Source organism: Medicago sativa, chromosome 1 (assembly GCF_051527215.1).
Source record: "Medicago sativa cultivar Bolivia chromosome 1, Bolivia_mono, whole genome shotgun sequence".
Classification (NCBI taxonomy): Eukaryota; Viridiplantae; Streptophyta; class Magnoliopsida; order Fabales; family Fabaceae; genus Medicago; species Medicago sativa.
This window is the reverse complement of record NC_140749.1, coordinates 17,884,940-17,898,434: the sequence shown is the minus strand read 5'-3', so window position 1 is coordinate 17,898,434 and position 13,495 is coordinate 17,884,940. Positions and strand designations below refer to the sequence as shown.

General features: G+C 35.3%; 1 protein-coding gene across 4 annotated transcripts; it reads left to right on the top strand.

Moving 5' to 3' along the window:
• The first annotated feature begins 3,650 nt into the window (after positions 1-3,650).
• LOC146953260 (rust resistance kinase Lr10-like) lies at positions 3,651-6,223 on the top strand. 4 transcript variants are annotated; one of them, XM_085708491.1, is made up of 5 exons: positions 3,651-3,768; positions 3,920-4,025; positions 4,392-4,630; positions 4,757-4,807; positions 4,932-6,223. In XM_085708491.1, exons 3-5 carry the CDS (start codon positions 4,447-4,449, stop codon positions 6,068-6,070), a joined length of 1,374 nt encoding a protein of 457 aa, XP_085564617.1. In that variant the 5' UTR covers positions 3,651-3,768; positions 3,920-4,025; positions 4,392-4,446; the 3' UTR covers positions 6,071-6,223. The 4 variants fall into 4 exon arrangements, with proteins under 4 accessions (XP_085564617.1, XP_085564618.1, XP_085564616.1 ...); XM_085708492.1 differs by having other exon boundaries at positions 3,701-3,775; XM_085708490.1 differs by lacking the exon at positions 3,651-3,768 and having other exon boundaries at positions 3,776-4,025.
• The last annotated feature ends 7,272 nt before the right edge of the window (positions 6,224-13,495 follow it).

Genomic DNA, 13,495 nt, shown 5'->3' with positions numbered 1-13,495 from the left:
GAGCAATAGTACTCTGTCTAAGATTGTGTTTATAGAAAATTTTCAAGCTCACTTTGACTATAACAGCTTCCATATAATTTCCTCTCATCATATGGAACTGTTTGTTGTGGGTCATGCTAACAATATTCAAACCACATAAACATAATTCGCAATTCACTTTGGTATACGTGGTATGAATACGAGTTTGAGGTACACGACATGTGGAGAATTCGGTATGCATGAAGGGATTGAGGTTCAATCTTCTTCGGTTAGTAGTGTCAGTACTACTTAATTAAATATAGTAAGCTATCAATAAATTTATTAGAAAAAATCCTTTTTATCGAATGTGAGTTTTTTCAACTCCACTCTAATACTTAAAGTATTTCAATATTTAATTAGTTAAATCAATTAATAGTGGGAAAAGTGGCGTGGATAGTTGGTTGTAACAAAACTAGTGCAAACTTGTTTTATCTGTGTTATTTCGCAAGGGACATTATTGGTGATATCCAAAATTTATTTGCACCACGAAAAGTTTTCCTTTATCTTTTATCTCCTACACAACTTCATCTTCGTCTTTCACCAATCTCCACTTATCTCGGTTCGTCAATTTCAAAGAATTATAAGGGGAATTTATGCAAATCAATTGGCAAAAGTACCATGAATCAATGCGCAAGTACTAATTTGCGGTTTGCTACATGTCAAGAGAATTATGTGACTATGATTCAAACATCAAAAAGTTATGTGCATCACTTTCCAACAACCTATTTTCATATTCATTTCCTTAACAAGTGTACCAACATCATCTCGTTAATGTTTTCCTTACTTGTTTTAGTCAGAATTTGAAAACTTGTATTTAATTAGTTAAATGTTAATCCAAGTTGTCGGCATGCTGCGAGTCCTCGCAATTTTGTCATTCGTAAGTTATGTGCATCACTTTCCAACAAGCTATTTTCATATTCATTTTCTTAACAAGTGTACCAACGTCATCTTGTTAATGTTTTCCTTACTTGTTTTAGTCAGAATTTCAAAACTTGTATTTAATTAGTTAAATGTTAATCCAAGTTGTCGGCATGCTGTGAGTCCTCGCAATTTTGTCATTCGTAAAAGTTGTTTGATTGGTTTAAAGAGTGGAAGTGTTATTTATAAACTATTCTTAATCTCAAAGTCATGGATCTTCATTGTTACATGTAAATAAAAATATATAAGACAATATATAGTGCGGACCCACTTCCCACCCTAATTTTTTTTATTACAATAGTAAAGCAAAGTGCAAAACTCGATTTGTAAAGCAAGTGTAAAAATTAACCAAAAACAAAATGTAAGTGTGAAACTTTTTTTAAAGGAAAAAAGCAAGTGTAAACCTGGCTCCCACTCCCACCAACTCATGCTTTTGAATTTTCCACCCAAACGTGTTTCTCAAATTTATTCACGTGCAAAACGAAAAGCTACATATATTCCAAACCGCGTAGCCATTTTTGTTGTTGCTAGCTTAGAAAAAAACACAAAACCTTCTTTAAGGAGACAAGGCTACTACTACTATAAAAAAATATCATTCTAAGCAATATTCCATAATTAACGAATAAAATGATAATCATCTTAATTTTATAGACATGATGTTAATTTTACAAATAAAAAATCAATTTGTTATGACATAAATATAGGAAAAACTCTTTATTAAGGAGCAACTTTTACTTTGGCAAATGAGTGTGTCACTCATTAACCCAATTTGTTGGGGGGTTTTGTAAAACCTCCCCAAAATAACCCCCACAATTGAAACAGTTTTTTTTTTCTTTTTTCTTTTTTCTTGTAGTGGACCAAGGCGTCACTCGATGGGATAACCTCGCTATTCACGATCTTCCACTCCGAAAGATGATGAAATAGGTCCTCAGGGCTCTTTCACAAGGAGAATTCAAGAAACTCATATTCAAACGTGATTGGAGAAACCTCCGCAGATGGATACATATGACGAAACTACAAATTCAGACGAGCATATTGAGAACATTAAGGAAATCCTCGACTACCGCAATGTCTGAAGAGCGGTCATATGTAGGTTGTTCGCCTCAACGCTACAAAAAAGAGAAATGCAGACAATTCACCGCCCATTTCACTCAATTATGAAGAGAACCCTTTTCCTATTCTCTTTGTCCACTTGTGATGAATATGGGATGTCAACAAGAACGACTACCAGTGTGACCTGGGTCACACTTGTTTATTTATAGAACCTAAATTATGCTTAGCTATTGATATTTCTTTTATAACTTATCATATAAATAGAATTGCAATTTAGTCTCTACGCATTAAAGAGTCACACCCTATTAAATTCTCATAAGTCCACTTTAGCTAAACTTAATTGAGCATAAGTTACAATCCACAATACATATTTATTCATATATTTATATATAAAGAGAATACATGGTTTTGACCTGATTTTTCATTTCCAATTATACCCTTAAACAAATTTGACTATAAGAATGTTATTTTGTTGGTGACGTTCGAAAAAAAATTATATTATATTTATTATATTGTTAGTATCATTGAAAAAGATAAGTATAATTTGTTAAAATATGAAAAATTAAAATCATTTTAATTAAAATCAAAATATTTTTTTTAATAAAAATGTCATAAAAACTAGGGGAATTTGCACTCACCTCCCTTAAGGTTTATCTAATTGACAATGAGACCCCCTCTAGTTTTAACATCAACACAAACCTCCCTTATTTCTTTCCACATGTGTCACACGCATCTCTTATAAGTTAACTCCGTTCATGCTCTGTTAAAGTAAATTAACAGTCCAAAGATTCAATCTATCTCAACCCCATCTTTTCTCCTTCAATGATCCACCATGCACCACCCATGGAAGCAAAGCCAAAAAGACATATTGTAATGAAAAAATTACATTTTCATGAGACCATAAAATAAATCCATGAATCTATTTTTTGTTCCTCAAATTCGAAAATGCTACCCACATCAATACGAAATAAAGAAAAACACAATTACTGTGAAATAAATCTGAAAATGCATAATGCAAGAAAAAAAAAATACATAATAATGCTTTTGAGTTTTGAATTAAATAAAGACAAGTTGGAGTAGCATCACCAATTCTGTTTCAGATTGAGAATTGCATTTGATAATAACTGAGACAAAAATTGAGTGATGGATGTGAGAAAAAGAGGTAGAGTTATAGTGAGGTGAGGGAACGATTGCAATCTCTCTCACTCTATCTATTTCGCTATTACACCGCTCTATTAAGAACGATGCAAACAACAAATATGCAAATTTTGGTTCTGAAAATTTGTGTAGATAAAGGCAATAGAAAATTGAGTTTTTCTTTCATTACTTTTTCTGAACAGTACTTTAACACCGTGAAAGGGGAAGGGAGGTTATTGTTAAATGTAAAACTAGAGGGGATGTGAATGACATTATAGCATACCTCAAGGGAGGTGAATGTAATTTACCCTAAAAACTTTTATTTGTAATTTATACACGTTATCACAGTAAAAATAAGTTCAAATAAGTTCGTAACTCCATAATTGAGGGTGTTTATCTCCTATCTAAATCTTCTAACATACAAAATTTCTCAATGATTCCCTCTTCCTATGACATAAGAGCTTACGTCAAAACCAAAGTGCACATATATTGGCTTGGTGATATCCCACTATATAGTATGTGGTGGTGCCTACTTCCTATAAAGTTACTAAAAAATTAAGGAATCTACTCCTATCTTTTTTTAATGATAATCTACTCCTATCAAATGCAAGCTTCCACGATATTGCGATCATTAAACTTGATGTAAAATGTGACATATATTTCTTATTTATATGATAAATGCTTTAATTCCCACGTATTTAAATTGCTAGTTTTTTCCACTTCGGAAAACCAAAAATGTCTTCCTTAACCATTGTTGTGGTGTTACTAATACTGATATTCTCGTACAATGTAGATGGTGATGATGAACAACATGAGTCATGTTCAAGAAGGTGCGGTGTTCATAACATCAGCCACCCTTTCCGATTGAAAGACAGTCCTAAAGAATGTGGCGACGAAAGGTACAACCTATCATGTGAGGACAATAACCAATTGATTTTGTACTATGAATTTGAAGAATACCATGGAAAATACTACGTACAATCAATTAATTACAACAACTTTACCATAAGACTTTTGGATTTCAATCTTGCTTCTTCTAATAATTCTATCCCTCCTTATTATTCTTTAGGACTCTATAATTTCAGTTCTAATTTCTTCACCTCACCCTACCTAGCCTTTCATCGATACAAAAACTACACTAATCATATGTTAACGAAATCTATGTTATATATGAGTTGTCCAAATCGGATGGAATACTCATACATTGGCAATTGTCTGAATAGAACTTCACACTCACGGGATGTGAATTCTTTCTATGTTGGTAGCTATGGTAAATCTCTGTCGGAATTCGGGCTGGGAGACGGGTGTCGTATACAGTTTATGTATCTCACTTCTTTGGATGTTGAAGATGATGGTGGTGATGACAACAACAACGACATTTCTTGCGCGGATATCCATCGTGAGATGTTTTATGGATTTGAACTTTCTTGGCTCAATAGTCTTTGTAAAGATGGTCAGTATGCAGAGCTCGATCAAAATAACCAGCCTCTCTGTAATTTTGTTGGTATGCAATTGGTTGCTTAATTTTTCTATTATTTATAATTACGTCCATCTTCCACACCCATTTGTTAGAGTGAGTGCTACTAATCAACACTCAATTTGTCACTATGCTTTGTGTATGTCCTTGCAGATTACTGGACTAATGTGGCTTGGATAGTTGAAAGTTTATCGATTTACATAGGTAAGCAAGCCATCACATTCTCTTAAATCAATGCAAGACACAAAGACTTGAAACAATGTTTAGAAAACAAATTTTTACTCCAATAAATTTCATTTTCTTATATCTCATTTCCATTTCTTTACAGGTTTATTGGTTGGTTTGTTTAGCAGTGTTAAATTTGTTCTTGGAGCGCCGTTTATCATTGTATTATTAATCTACAAATGGCGTCGGAAACATCTATCTATGTATGATGGCATCGAAGATTTTCTACGTAGTGACAATAGCATCATGCCTATTAGATACTCTTACAAAGACATAAAAAGGATAACTGAACAATTCAAGACAAAACTAGGCAATGGAGGTTATGGAACTGTTTTTAAAGGAAAACTTCGAAGTGGTCGTCTCGTAGCAGTCAAATTATTGGACAAAGCGAAGTCCAACGATCAAGATTTTGTCAATGAAGTTGCTACCATTGGTAGGATTCATCATGTTAATGTGGTACAACTCATTGGTTTCTGTGTGGAAGGTTCAAAACGTGTTCTGATATACGAATTTATGCCAAATGGATCACTCGAAAAATACATATTTTCTCAGAACGAAGAGAATCATTCCTTGAGTTGCGAACAACTGTATTCAATTTCTCTTGGAGTGGCTCGAGGCATTGAGTACTTGCATAATGGATGCAATATGAAAATTTTACACTTTGATATAAAGCCTCATAACATCCTTCTTGATGAAAATTTCAATCCAAAAGTTTCTGATTTTGGACTAGCCAGGCTTTCTCCTACAGATAAAAGCATTGTTACATTAACTGCAGCGAGAGGAACCATTGGATACATGGCCCCTGAACTATTCTACAGAAATGTTGGCACAATATCTTACAAAGCTGATGTTTATAGTTTTGGGATGTTGTTAATGGAGATGGCAAATAGAAGGAAGAACTTGAATGCGTTGGCTGAACAATCTAGCCAGATTTATTTCCCATTTTGGGTTTATGATCAGTTACAAGATGGAAGGGAAATGGCAACTCTGAATGATACGAATCATGAAACGAAATTGGCAAAGAAAATGATGATTGTGGCTTTGTGGTGTATACAGGCAAAACCTAGCGATCGTCCTTCAATGGATAACGTGTTGGAGATGCTTGAAGAAGAAGATGAAGATTTGCAATTGCCTAATAAGCCTGACTTTTATGCACATGATGTACCAGATGAGGATGCTAGAGACGATAGGACTAGTAGTTCATGGTATTCCTCTGGTACATCAGTAACTGATACCATGTAACCAATTTGATCTCATTTTGGTTAACATATGTGAGTCACACATCATTTGCATCTAACTTTTTTGTTCCAAGCAATGAATATGTATTTATAGATATATAAATATTGCTCGTACGTACCGAGACATATTCTTGAATAAAAGTGATTATTTTCTCAACTTGCTTTCTTGATATCTTGTTATGTTTTAAGGATGTGTTGAAAACTTATTTTTCTTTGGATTTGTGGAATTAGATGTGCTATAATTAGCTTTTCTTTCTTTTGGTTAGTTGTTTTATCTTGGTTTTCGGGTGTCAAACATTGATTACGTTTGAACCTTTTTAACCTTTGATATCTCATTTTTTCTTGGGAAGGGAAAAAATAAGCAAAACCCTTGAGAATCGAGGTCCGGGAGTTGTTTTCGCTACGGGAAGGTGTTAGGCACCCATAACGACTATAGTATCCTATAAGAACCGTCTTTACTTTCTACGCGCGCGCTTTATTTTTAAATGCTATTTGAAAGTGATATTTACACCTAAGAGTTTACTAAGTCAAGAATTGGAGGGAGGAGAAAGTGTTTGAATTTTTGTTTTATTTGAATTGAAGGAATTTTGATTCCTTCCCTACGTACCCTTTTAAGGGATCAAATCCACCGTAGTTCTCTTCCAAAAAATGTTTTTGTTTTTGTTGGTTGATTTTAAGTTTGTAAATTGGAATTTGAAGAATGAGAGAGAGAGAGAGGCCTCAAGGGCATAAGATTGTGAAATTGTGAGGTTGAATTAGTTATTTTGCAAAAGAAGGTCAAAGTATGATTAAAATTCATTAAGATTTTATTTAAGAAAAGAAAAGGAAAATCAATGGGAATTTGATCCCAAAATTTATTTAGAAAATGATTCGAGTGATGTTGTTCATATTTTTGGAAAAGAGAATTTTTCTAAGTATCGCGACTCCTAAGCATACATCTAAACATGCATTCCCTAAGCATACATCTAAAGTAACCATGTGATGTGTGTGCATGTGTCGGTGCTTGTGTCGATGTACATCATTAGAGTCCATTGTCCTTTACATCATTGGCCTAGATACATGCTATGGTCTTGCAAGAAATTAAAAGCGTAAAGAAAATTACAAAATCCCTAGGTTTTACATTCTAACTTTTACATGAATTTTAAAGTGTAAGAAAATAAAGACCAAGAATATAAGATGGGGAATGAGACGCTTATGGAATGCATGAAACATGAAATGAAAGGGTTAGTAGCATAAGACATATAGACTAGAAATTATAAGCAAAAGAAACACTAAAAAAAAGCTTGATAAAAAGTAATAAGACTTTTAATCTAAAAGTGGCAAAGTATACCTAAAATTTACCATAACATCAAGGCAAGTTTATGGCTTATAATTCCCCCATATCATGACAATTTTCAAAGGTGTTATTTCAGCCATAACATGAGAATCACAAAGAAGTATCAAACCAAGAGTTATGACATATTTATAGACATATTTTCACACTAGAATATTCACATAACTTGTAAAACAAGAAACTAACATTTAAACCCACAACACCATGGAAACAAGCACACATTCAGAGGCAAGAATATCAAGCAATCATATGTCAAGTATCCATGTCACATAGCAAAGTATCATGACCAAAATATAGCAAGATTTCTCCAAAGTTTTAACAATAACAAGAAATATCACACATATATTTTTTCAGGTTTTAAAATGTAACAACATCCCAAAAATATCAAGAAAAAAGGCAAGAACATATAGAAATATATTTTTAGAATTTTATTATGAATTTTGAATGTATCAGAGGTGTAATTAACAAGAAACGGTGTGGAAATAGTAAAAAAACACAAGAAACGAACACAGCAAGGAAACTAGGCCCAAGTCCAAAGTTGCAGATGGATCTTGGACTATCCAGATGCCTCAGAGGCGTTGGATTGATCCGAGTCCATCAAAACCCTAGATCTAAGGGCTTAGAAAGCATGGCGCATGGTAACCAGGTTCAGGCACACCTAGACAGACAAACTCAAGCATACGTACCATCACAGGATCAATCTGACGGTGGAAAAGGGATAAGGAAAGGGTTTGGAGGTGAACCAGACTGGTTCAGATGAACCGGTTCGGTTCACCCTCCTATAAAAGCATGGGGACCGGTCTAAAATTCATTTCCCTCACTCGTTTCTCTCTCTAGGGTTACCTTTAGAGAGAGAAGCTCTCCATCCTCCTTCCTTCTCCGTCGTCTTCTCCGGCGGGTTTCACCGCCGCCGGTGAAGATGTTGGCACTGGAATCCTCAAAACACTCTGATCTAAAGCTTATATCGCTCGTCTTTTAACCTTAAACACGAATTCACAAACAAAATCCCCAAGAACCTTACAAAACGGCGTAGATCTAGCTTCGATCTTCTCAGTTTTCACTCTTTCAAAACTTTTTCGAACAAAACTTGAACTGAAACTTTCTAGACAGCCTGGATCTACGTCGGTTTGCAGAGACAAACGCACATGCAGGAAAAATTGCGAAAAAGAGGAAGAGATTGAAGTATTACCTCTTCGTGAATTTGCAGATTTCGAACAGAGAAGCTTGGAATGGAGCTTCGTTCCTTGCTTCTTGGTGAATTCGTAGCTTCAAAGATCGAAAATAAATCGATCTTTTCACTCTTCTTCTTCTTCGCGACTTTCGTGAAATTCTGTGAATTTGTTGTTGTTTTCGTTGTCTTGCGATGAATTGAGATGGAGATAGTTGTGAATTGGTAGTTTTGGTGTTGAATTGGTGAAGATTCGATGTGAATTTGAGATTCTGAAACAGTTAGGGTTTGAAGGTTCTTCAAACCTTCATCATGTTCTTGGGATCTTTCTGGACTTTGATTCTTTGATCTGGGAGAGAGAAATGTGAATGTGTTTATGAGTTGGCACTGCGTGATTGATGATTGTTGGCACTTGTGCAGTGAATGCGCCTTTTATAGGCTGCCATGTGGCCTTTGACCCAATGAGATGCTGACATGTGGACTTGGCTGATGACTTGGACAAAAGGACTGAAATTGGACTTGGGGACTTCCCTGCAATTACCAAAAAATAATGGACTGGACCGTAAAATTAAAAAAAGGACTGAAACGTAATTTTAACAACTTGGGGGACTAAAATGAAAATACTAGAAAATAGGGACTTTAATGAAAAAAAAATAAAATAAAATTTTGACTAAAATTTGGTAATTTGGAATAAACGTAAAGTGAAACCAATAAAAAACACAAAACGGACTAAAATGAACCAACTACATAAATGAGGTACTTCAAAGTAACCTCTCTCTGCCAAAATTTTGTGTGAAATGACCAAAATGCCCCTAGGGACTAAAATGATTCAAAACGTCTCAGATGCAATTTTAAAATGATTTTTTAACAGGGAATTAAAGCAAGAGTTTATACAAACTAAATGAAAAGACTCAGAGACAAGTTTTAGGGATTAAACAGAGTTTTAACACATGAAATGACTAAAATGCCCCTAGGGGCTAAACTGACTCAAAATGACTTCAAATGTAATTTTTGGAATGAGTTTTGACATTGAATTAAAACAAGGACTTATACAAATCAAATGAAAAGACACAAACAATTTTCAAGGACTAAAATGAGTTTGGATGCAGGAAATGACTAAAATACCCTTTTTCATGAATTTTGCAAGTAATATTGAAATAAGATGCAGAGAAAGATGCAACTGATCAGAGACAAATTCAAATGACTGAAATGCAAGAAAAATATTTTTGGATGACTTAAAATGCAAGAAAACATAGACAAATACACAGTTGAAAAGATTTTTAAAGCTAAATCGAGAGATAAAGCAGGGCAAAATGTCAGTGTAAATAATAGTAAATTTGCAATTCTTCAAGAGTAATAGACACATATTAAAGATGAAAGAAAATTTTGAACAAGTATTTTTAGGTCCAAAATTAGGGTATAACATTAGTAAGGAAGTTAGCTTCTGAATATGATTAATGTTAATAGATTATGATTAGCTTCTTTAATTTTAATATATATACACTCACCAATAGACCAATACAGGGGGAGCCTTGATGCAACCGTAAAGTTGTTGTCATGTGACTGAAAAGTCTTCGTTTACAGATTCAATTCCTGGAAACAATATCTTGTGTAAAAAAAGGGTAAGGCTGCGTACAATACACCAAATGGTGAAACCTCTTCCCAGACTCTGCATATGCGAGAGCTTTAGTGCACCATACTGTCCTTTTTATACACTCACCAATATCCATAGTATTCATCCTTCAAAAATAATCCTTAATATTCATAAGCCTGTTTAATTAACAATGAATGTATGGCTTTTCATTTTTACATGGAATACCTACACAACCTTACTGTCAATGTATTCCTTAACCAATCAAAAATAAACAATGATCAATAGAAATGAAAGACATAAAATAAAACAAATGCAATTAGACCAATATTAAAATCGACTACTGGTTAGTTTCCAAGACCTGCAAATTCAAGTGCAGACTTGAAGATTAACATCCAATTTGGGTCCCCATCCCTAGACTTTAAACATATTTTCTATCACTCATTTCTTCTCTTGTTTTCTCCATGATGCAAGCAAACCTCTTTCATTGCTTCTTGGTATCTCTCCACAATGCAACACGAGCTACCTCAGAGGGAGCGATGCAGGGGACCTAACTTATATATGTGTTGTTTTTGGATTTCCAAACAAAAAAAGGTATTTAGAAAAAGCCATATTATTGGGTTTAGTCACGAACAAGGTCGCTCTCAGCCTAAACACTAGAAACTACAAGGAAAGACAACAGCTGCATAATCTAGAGAGAGATAAAACTTTTCCAAACAGTCTGCATCCTGATTAGGCTTCTGCAAAACAAGAGATCCCCGATAGACACCGCCTTTAGCTTGGAAATCAAGGACCCCAGCGACAAGGTATGCACAAGGGTCTGTAGTGGAACTCTCATTTGAAAAAAAATCTTATTGCCACCTGCGAATTATACTCAATTTGAATTTCTTTAAAGTCTCAACGCCAGTTTAGTGTCAAGAAAAATATCCCAGAGCATAGCATGTGTTATCAAACAACGACCCAACCCAATGCAAAAGAAAATAAATTGTACCATTGTGATCGCAAATAAAATTTCTTTAAGTTTTTTAATCTCCTTGAGTTTTTTAAGATTGAATCCTTATAGTGACTTTATGCTGCTTGAGACTTTTCCATGTATACAATCTCCTTTCTACTTATAAAGAGTAGCACTTCTTTATACTTAACAGGGGCAAGTTCCTCCTCAGATGCTAAATTCTCCTTGGTATGCAAGTTAGGAAACATTTCCCTTAGAGGGGCCATTATTTATTTCCCTTGGAGGTGTTTTTTTCTTTGTAAAATCTATTCCCCATGAAATTGAAGAATACATTAATTGAGCTTTGATATAAACAAAGAAAATAGTAAATAATACTATAATATTTGCATTATAAACAAAACTGCCAAAAACGAATTCAGAAACGTTTTCCTCCATGATATCATCATCTGTGTTAAAATATAAAAATTACTATATATATATATATATTTTTTTTTTTTTTGGTTACAAAGCTAATAAAAAGGAAAAGGAAAAAGCAAACAAAAAAAGAAAAGCCTAAGCTCTATGGAAGGCAACTCCCATGGCGTCGCTTTTGATCACAGGGAGGAGATCAGCTGGAGAAGAAACATGGATTGTAAAATCTTCATTCGAATTAGCACCGAGCTTTGCAAAAAAATCCGCACATTGATTTCCTTCTCTAAGACAATGTTGTATGGAGAAATTCCTTGTAGACAAAAGATCCTTGATATCTTGAATGAGAACAGCATAAGCATGATAGGTGGGAGCATGCTTGGTGAGGAGATGAATAGAGAGCATAGAGTCTGAATAGCAAATCATCTCTTCAATACCTGAGTCTATGGCCAGCAGAAAACCACGGTGTATTGCTGTGAGTTCGGCAAACAAAATGTCTGAACTAGAAGCAAGATGACCAGAGAAACCTTTAATGAAGAAACCAGCCGAGTTTCTGATGATACCACCAAAACCAGTCCGAATAGGAGTTCCTAAGCAGCTTCCATCAACGTTGAGGACCATACCATTAAAGTTGCTGCTGTTCCAGCGAACAAAGCGGTCAGGTTTGGCGACGGTTTCAGCACGCAAGGCGGAATGAATTGTCGCAACCGTATTTTGAATGTGGAACTTGATGCGGATGGGAGACCAGGTATCAGCACTAAGACATGTTTGGTTTCTATGCCTCCATGTCCACCAAAGCCCGGCCAGGAAGGTGGTTGAATGAGCACCAGTGGCATGGTTTTTAATCCAGATTGGTGCGGCATCTTCTGAAAAGAAATCCTGTTGCATGAAACCGAGTTGGAGCCAAATGTTTTTTGAGTGATTGCAGTCTCGAAGGCAGTGGAGCAACGTTTCTTCTTCATTCTCGCATCTGGAGCAAGTGGCAGATGTAGTAATATTTCGGTGGTGCAGCAGAGATAGGGTCGGGACAGCATTGTGGCAAGCGAGCCAGATAAGGAATTTGAACTTTTCAGGGACTTTTAATTTCCATATCCAAGTCCAAGAAGCCATATGGGGAGGATTGTTGTTGGGAACCGAGTTACTAAGTATCCAAGAGTAACCAGACTTAGCCGTATAAACTCCATTAATGTTATCTTTCCAAATGAAAGCATCTTGGACTCTATCATTAAAAGTGGGGTGATAATTGTTAATGAAATCAGCAATAGTTTCGGGGAGAGTGGTATAGAGAACCTGAGTGGGTTGAACATTTTGAGTGAAAATGTCTCGAACCGTAAGTTGAAGATCATGAACATCTATGATGGGGACAAGGGCGCCTATGAGCCCATGGGGGCTCCAATGGTTGAACCAAAAGGACGAAGATCCTGAACCCGCTCTCCAAACATAACCATGACGGAGGATATCTTTAGCCTTGATGATGGAGGACCAGGTGGGGGAGGAGTTGCTAGTAGCGGTGGCATGAAGGATGTTCGACCCTGATGTGTACTTATTGGAGAGAACGTTAACCCACAGTTTGTTTGTTGATTGCACCATATCCCACACCAGTTTGCCTAGTAAACTTGTGTTTGCATCTCTTGCAGTTCGAATGCCTAAGCCGCCAACACTCTTTGGACTACTAACTTTCTTCCAATTCACCAAATGGATTCCTTTATTATTCGTGCCTTTCCAAAGGAAATTCCTATTTGTCTGATCAATGCTATCACAAATACTTTGGGGGAGCCAATTAATTTGCATATAGTATGTAGGAATGGAAGAGAGAACAGAAGATACAAGAGTCAATCTACCTGTTCTGTTTAGAAGTCTGCTTTTCCAAGCTGCCAACCGAGATTGCATTTTATCGATGATGAAATTGAAATCACTTTTCTTAGGTCTGCCTTGAAGCATAGGGAAACCTAAGTACTTTCCAAGAGAATTTGTGCT

What these genes read in the sequence shown, in the direction of transcription:
- LOC146953260 (XM_085708489.1), top strand. Translation starts at nt 3,862, where the DNA reads ATGTCTTCCTTAACCATTGTTGTGGTGTTACTAATACTGATATTCTCG. An exon ending in GCCTCTCTGTAATTTTGTTG is followed by an intron (nt 4,631 to 4,756) that starts GTATGCAATTGG and finishes ATGTCCTTGCAG; the next exon opens with ATTACTGGACTAATGTGGCT. An exon ending in AAGTTTATCGATTTACATAG is followed by an intron (nt 4,808 to 4,931) that starts GTAAGCAAGCCA and finishes ATTTCTTTACAG; the next exon opens with GTTTATTGGTTGGTTTGTTT.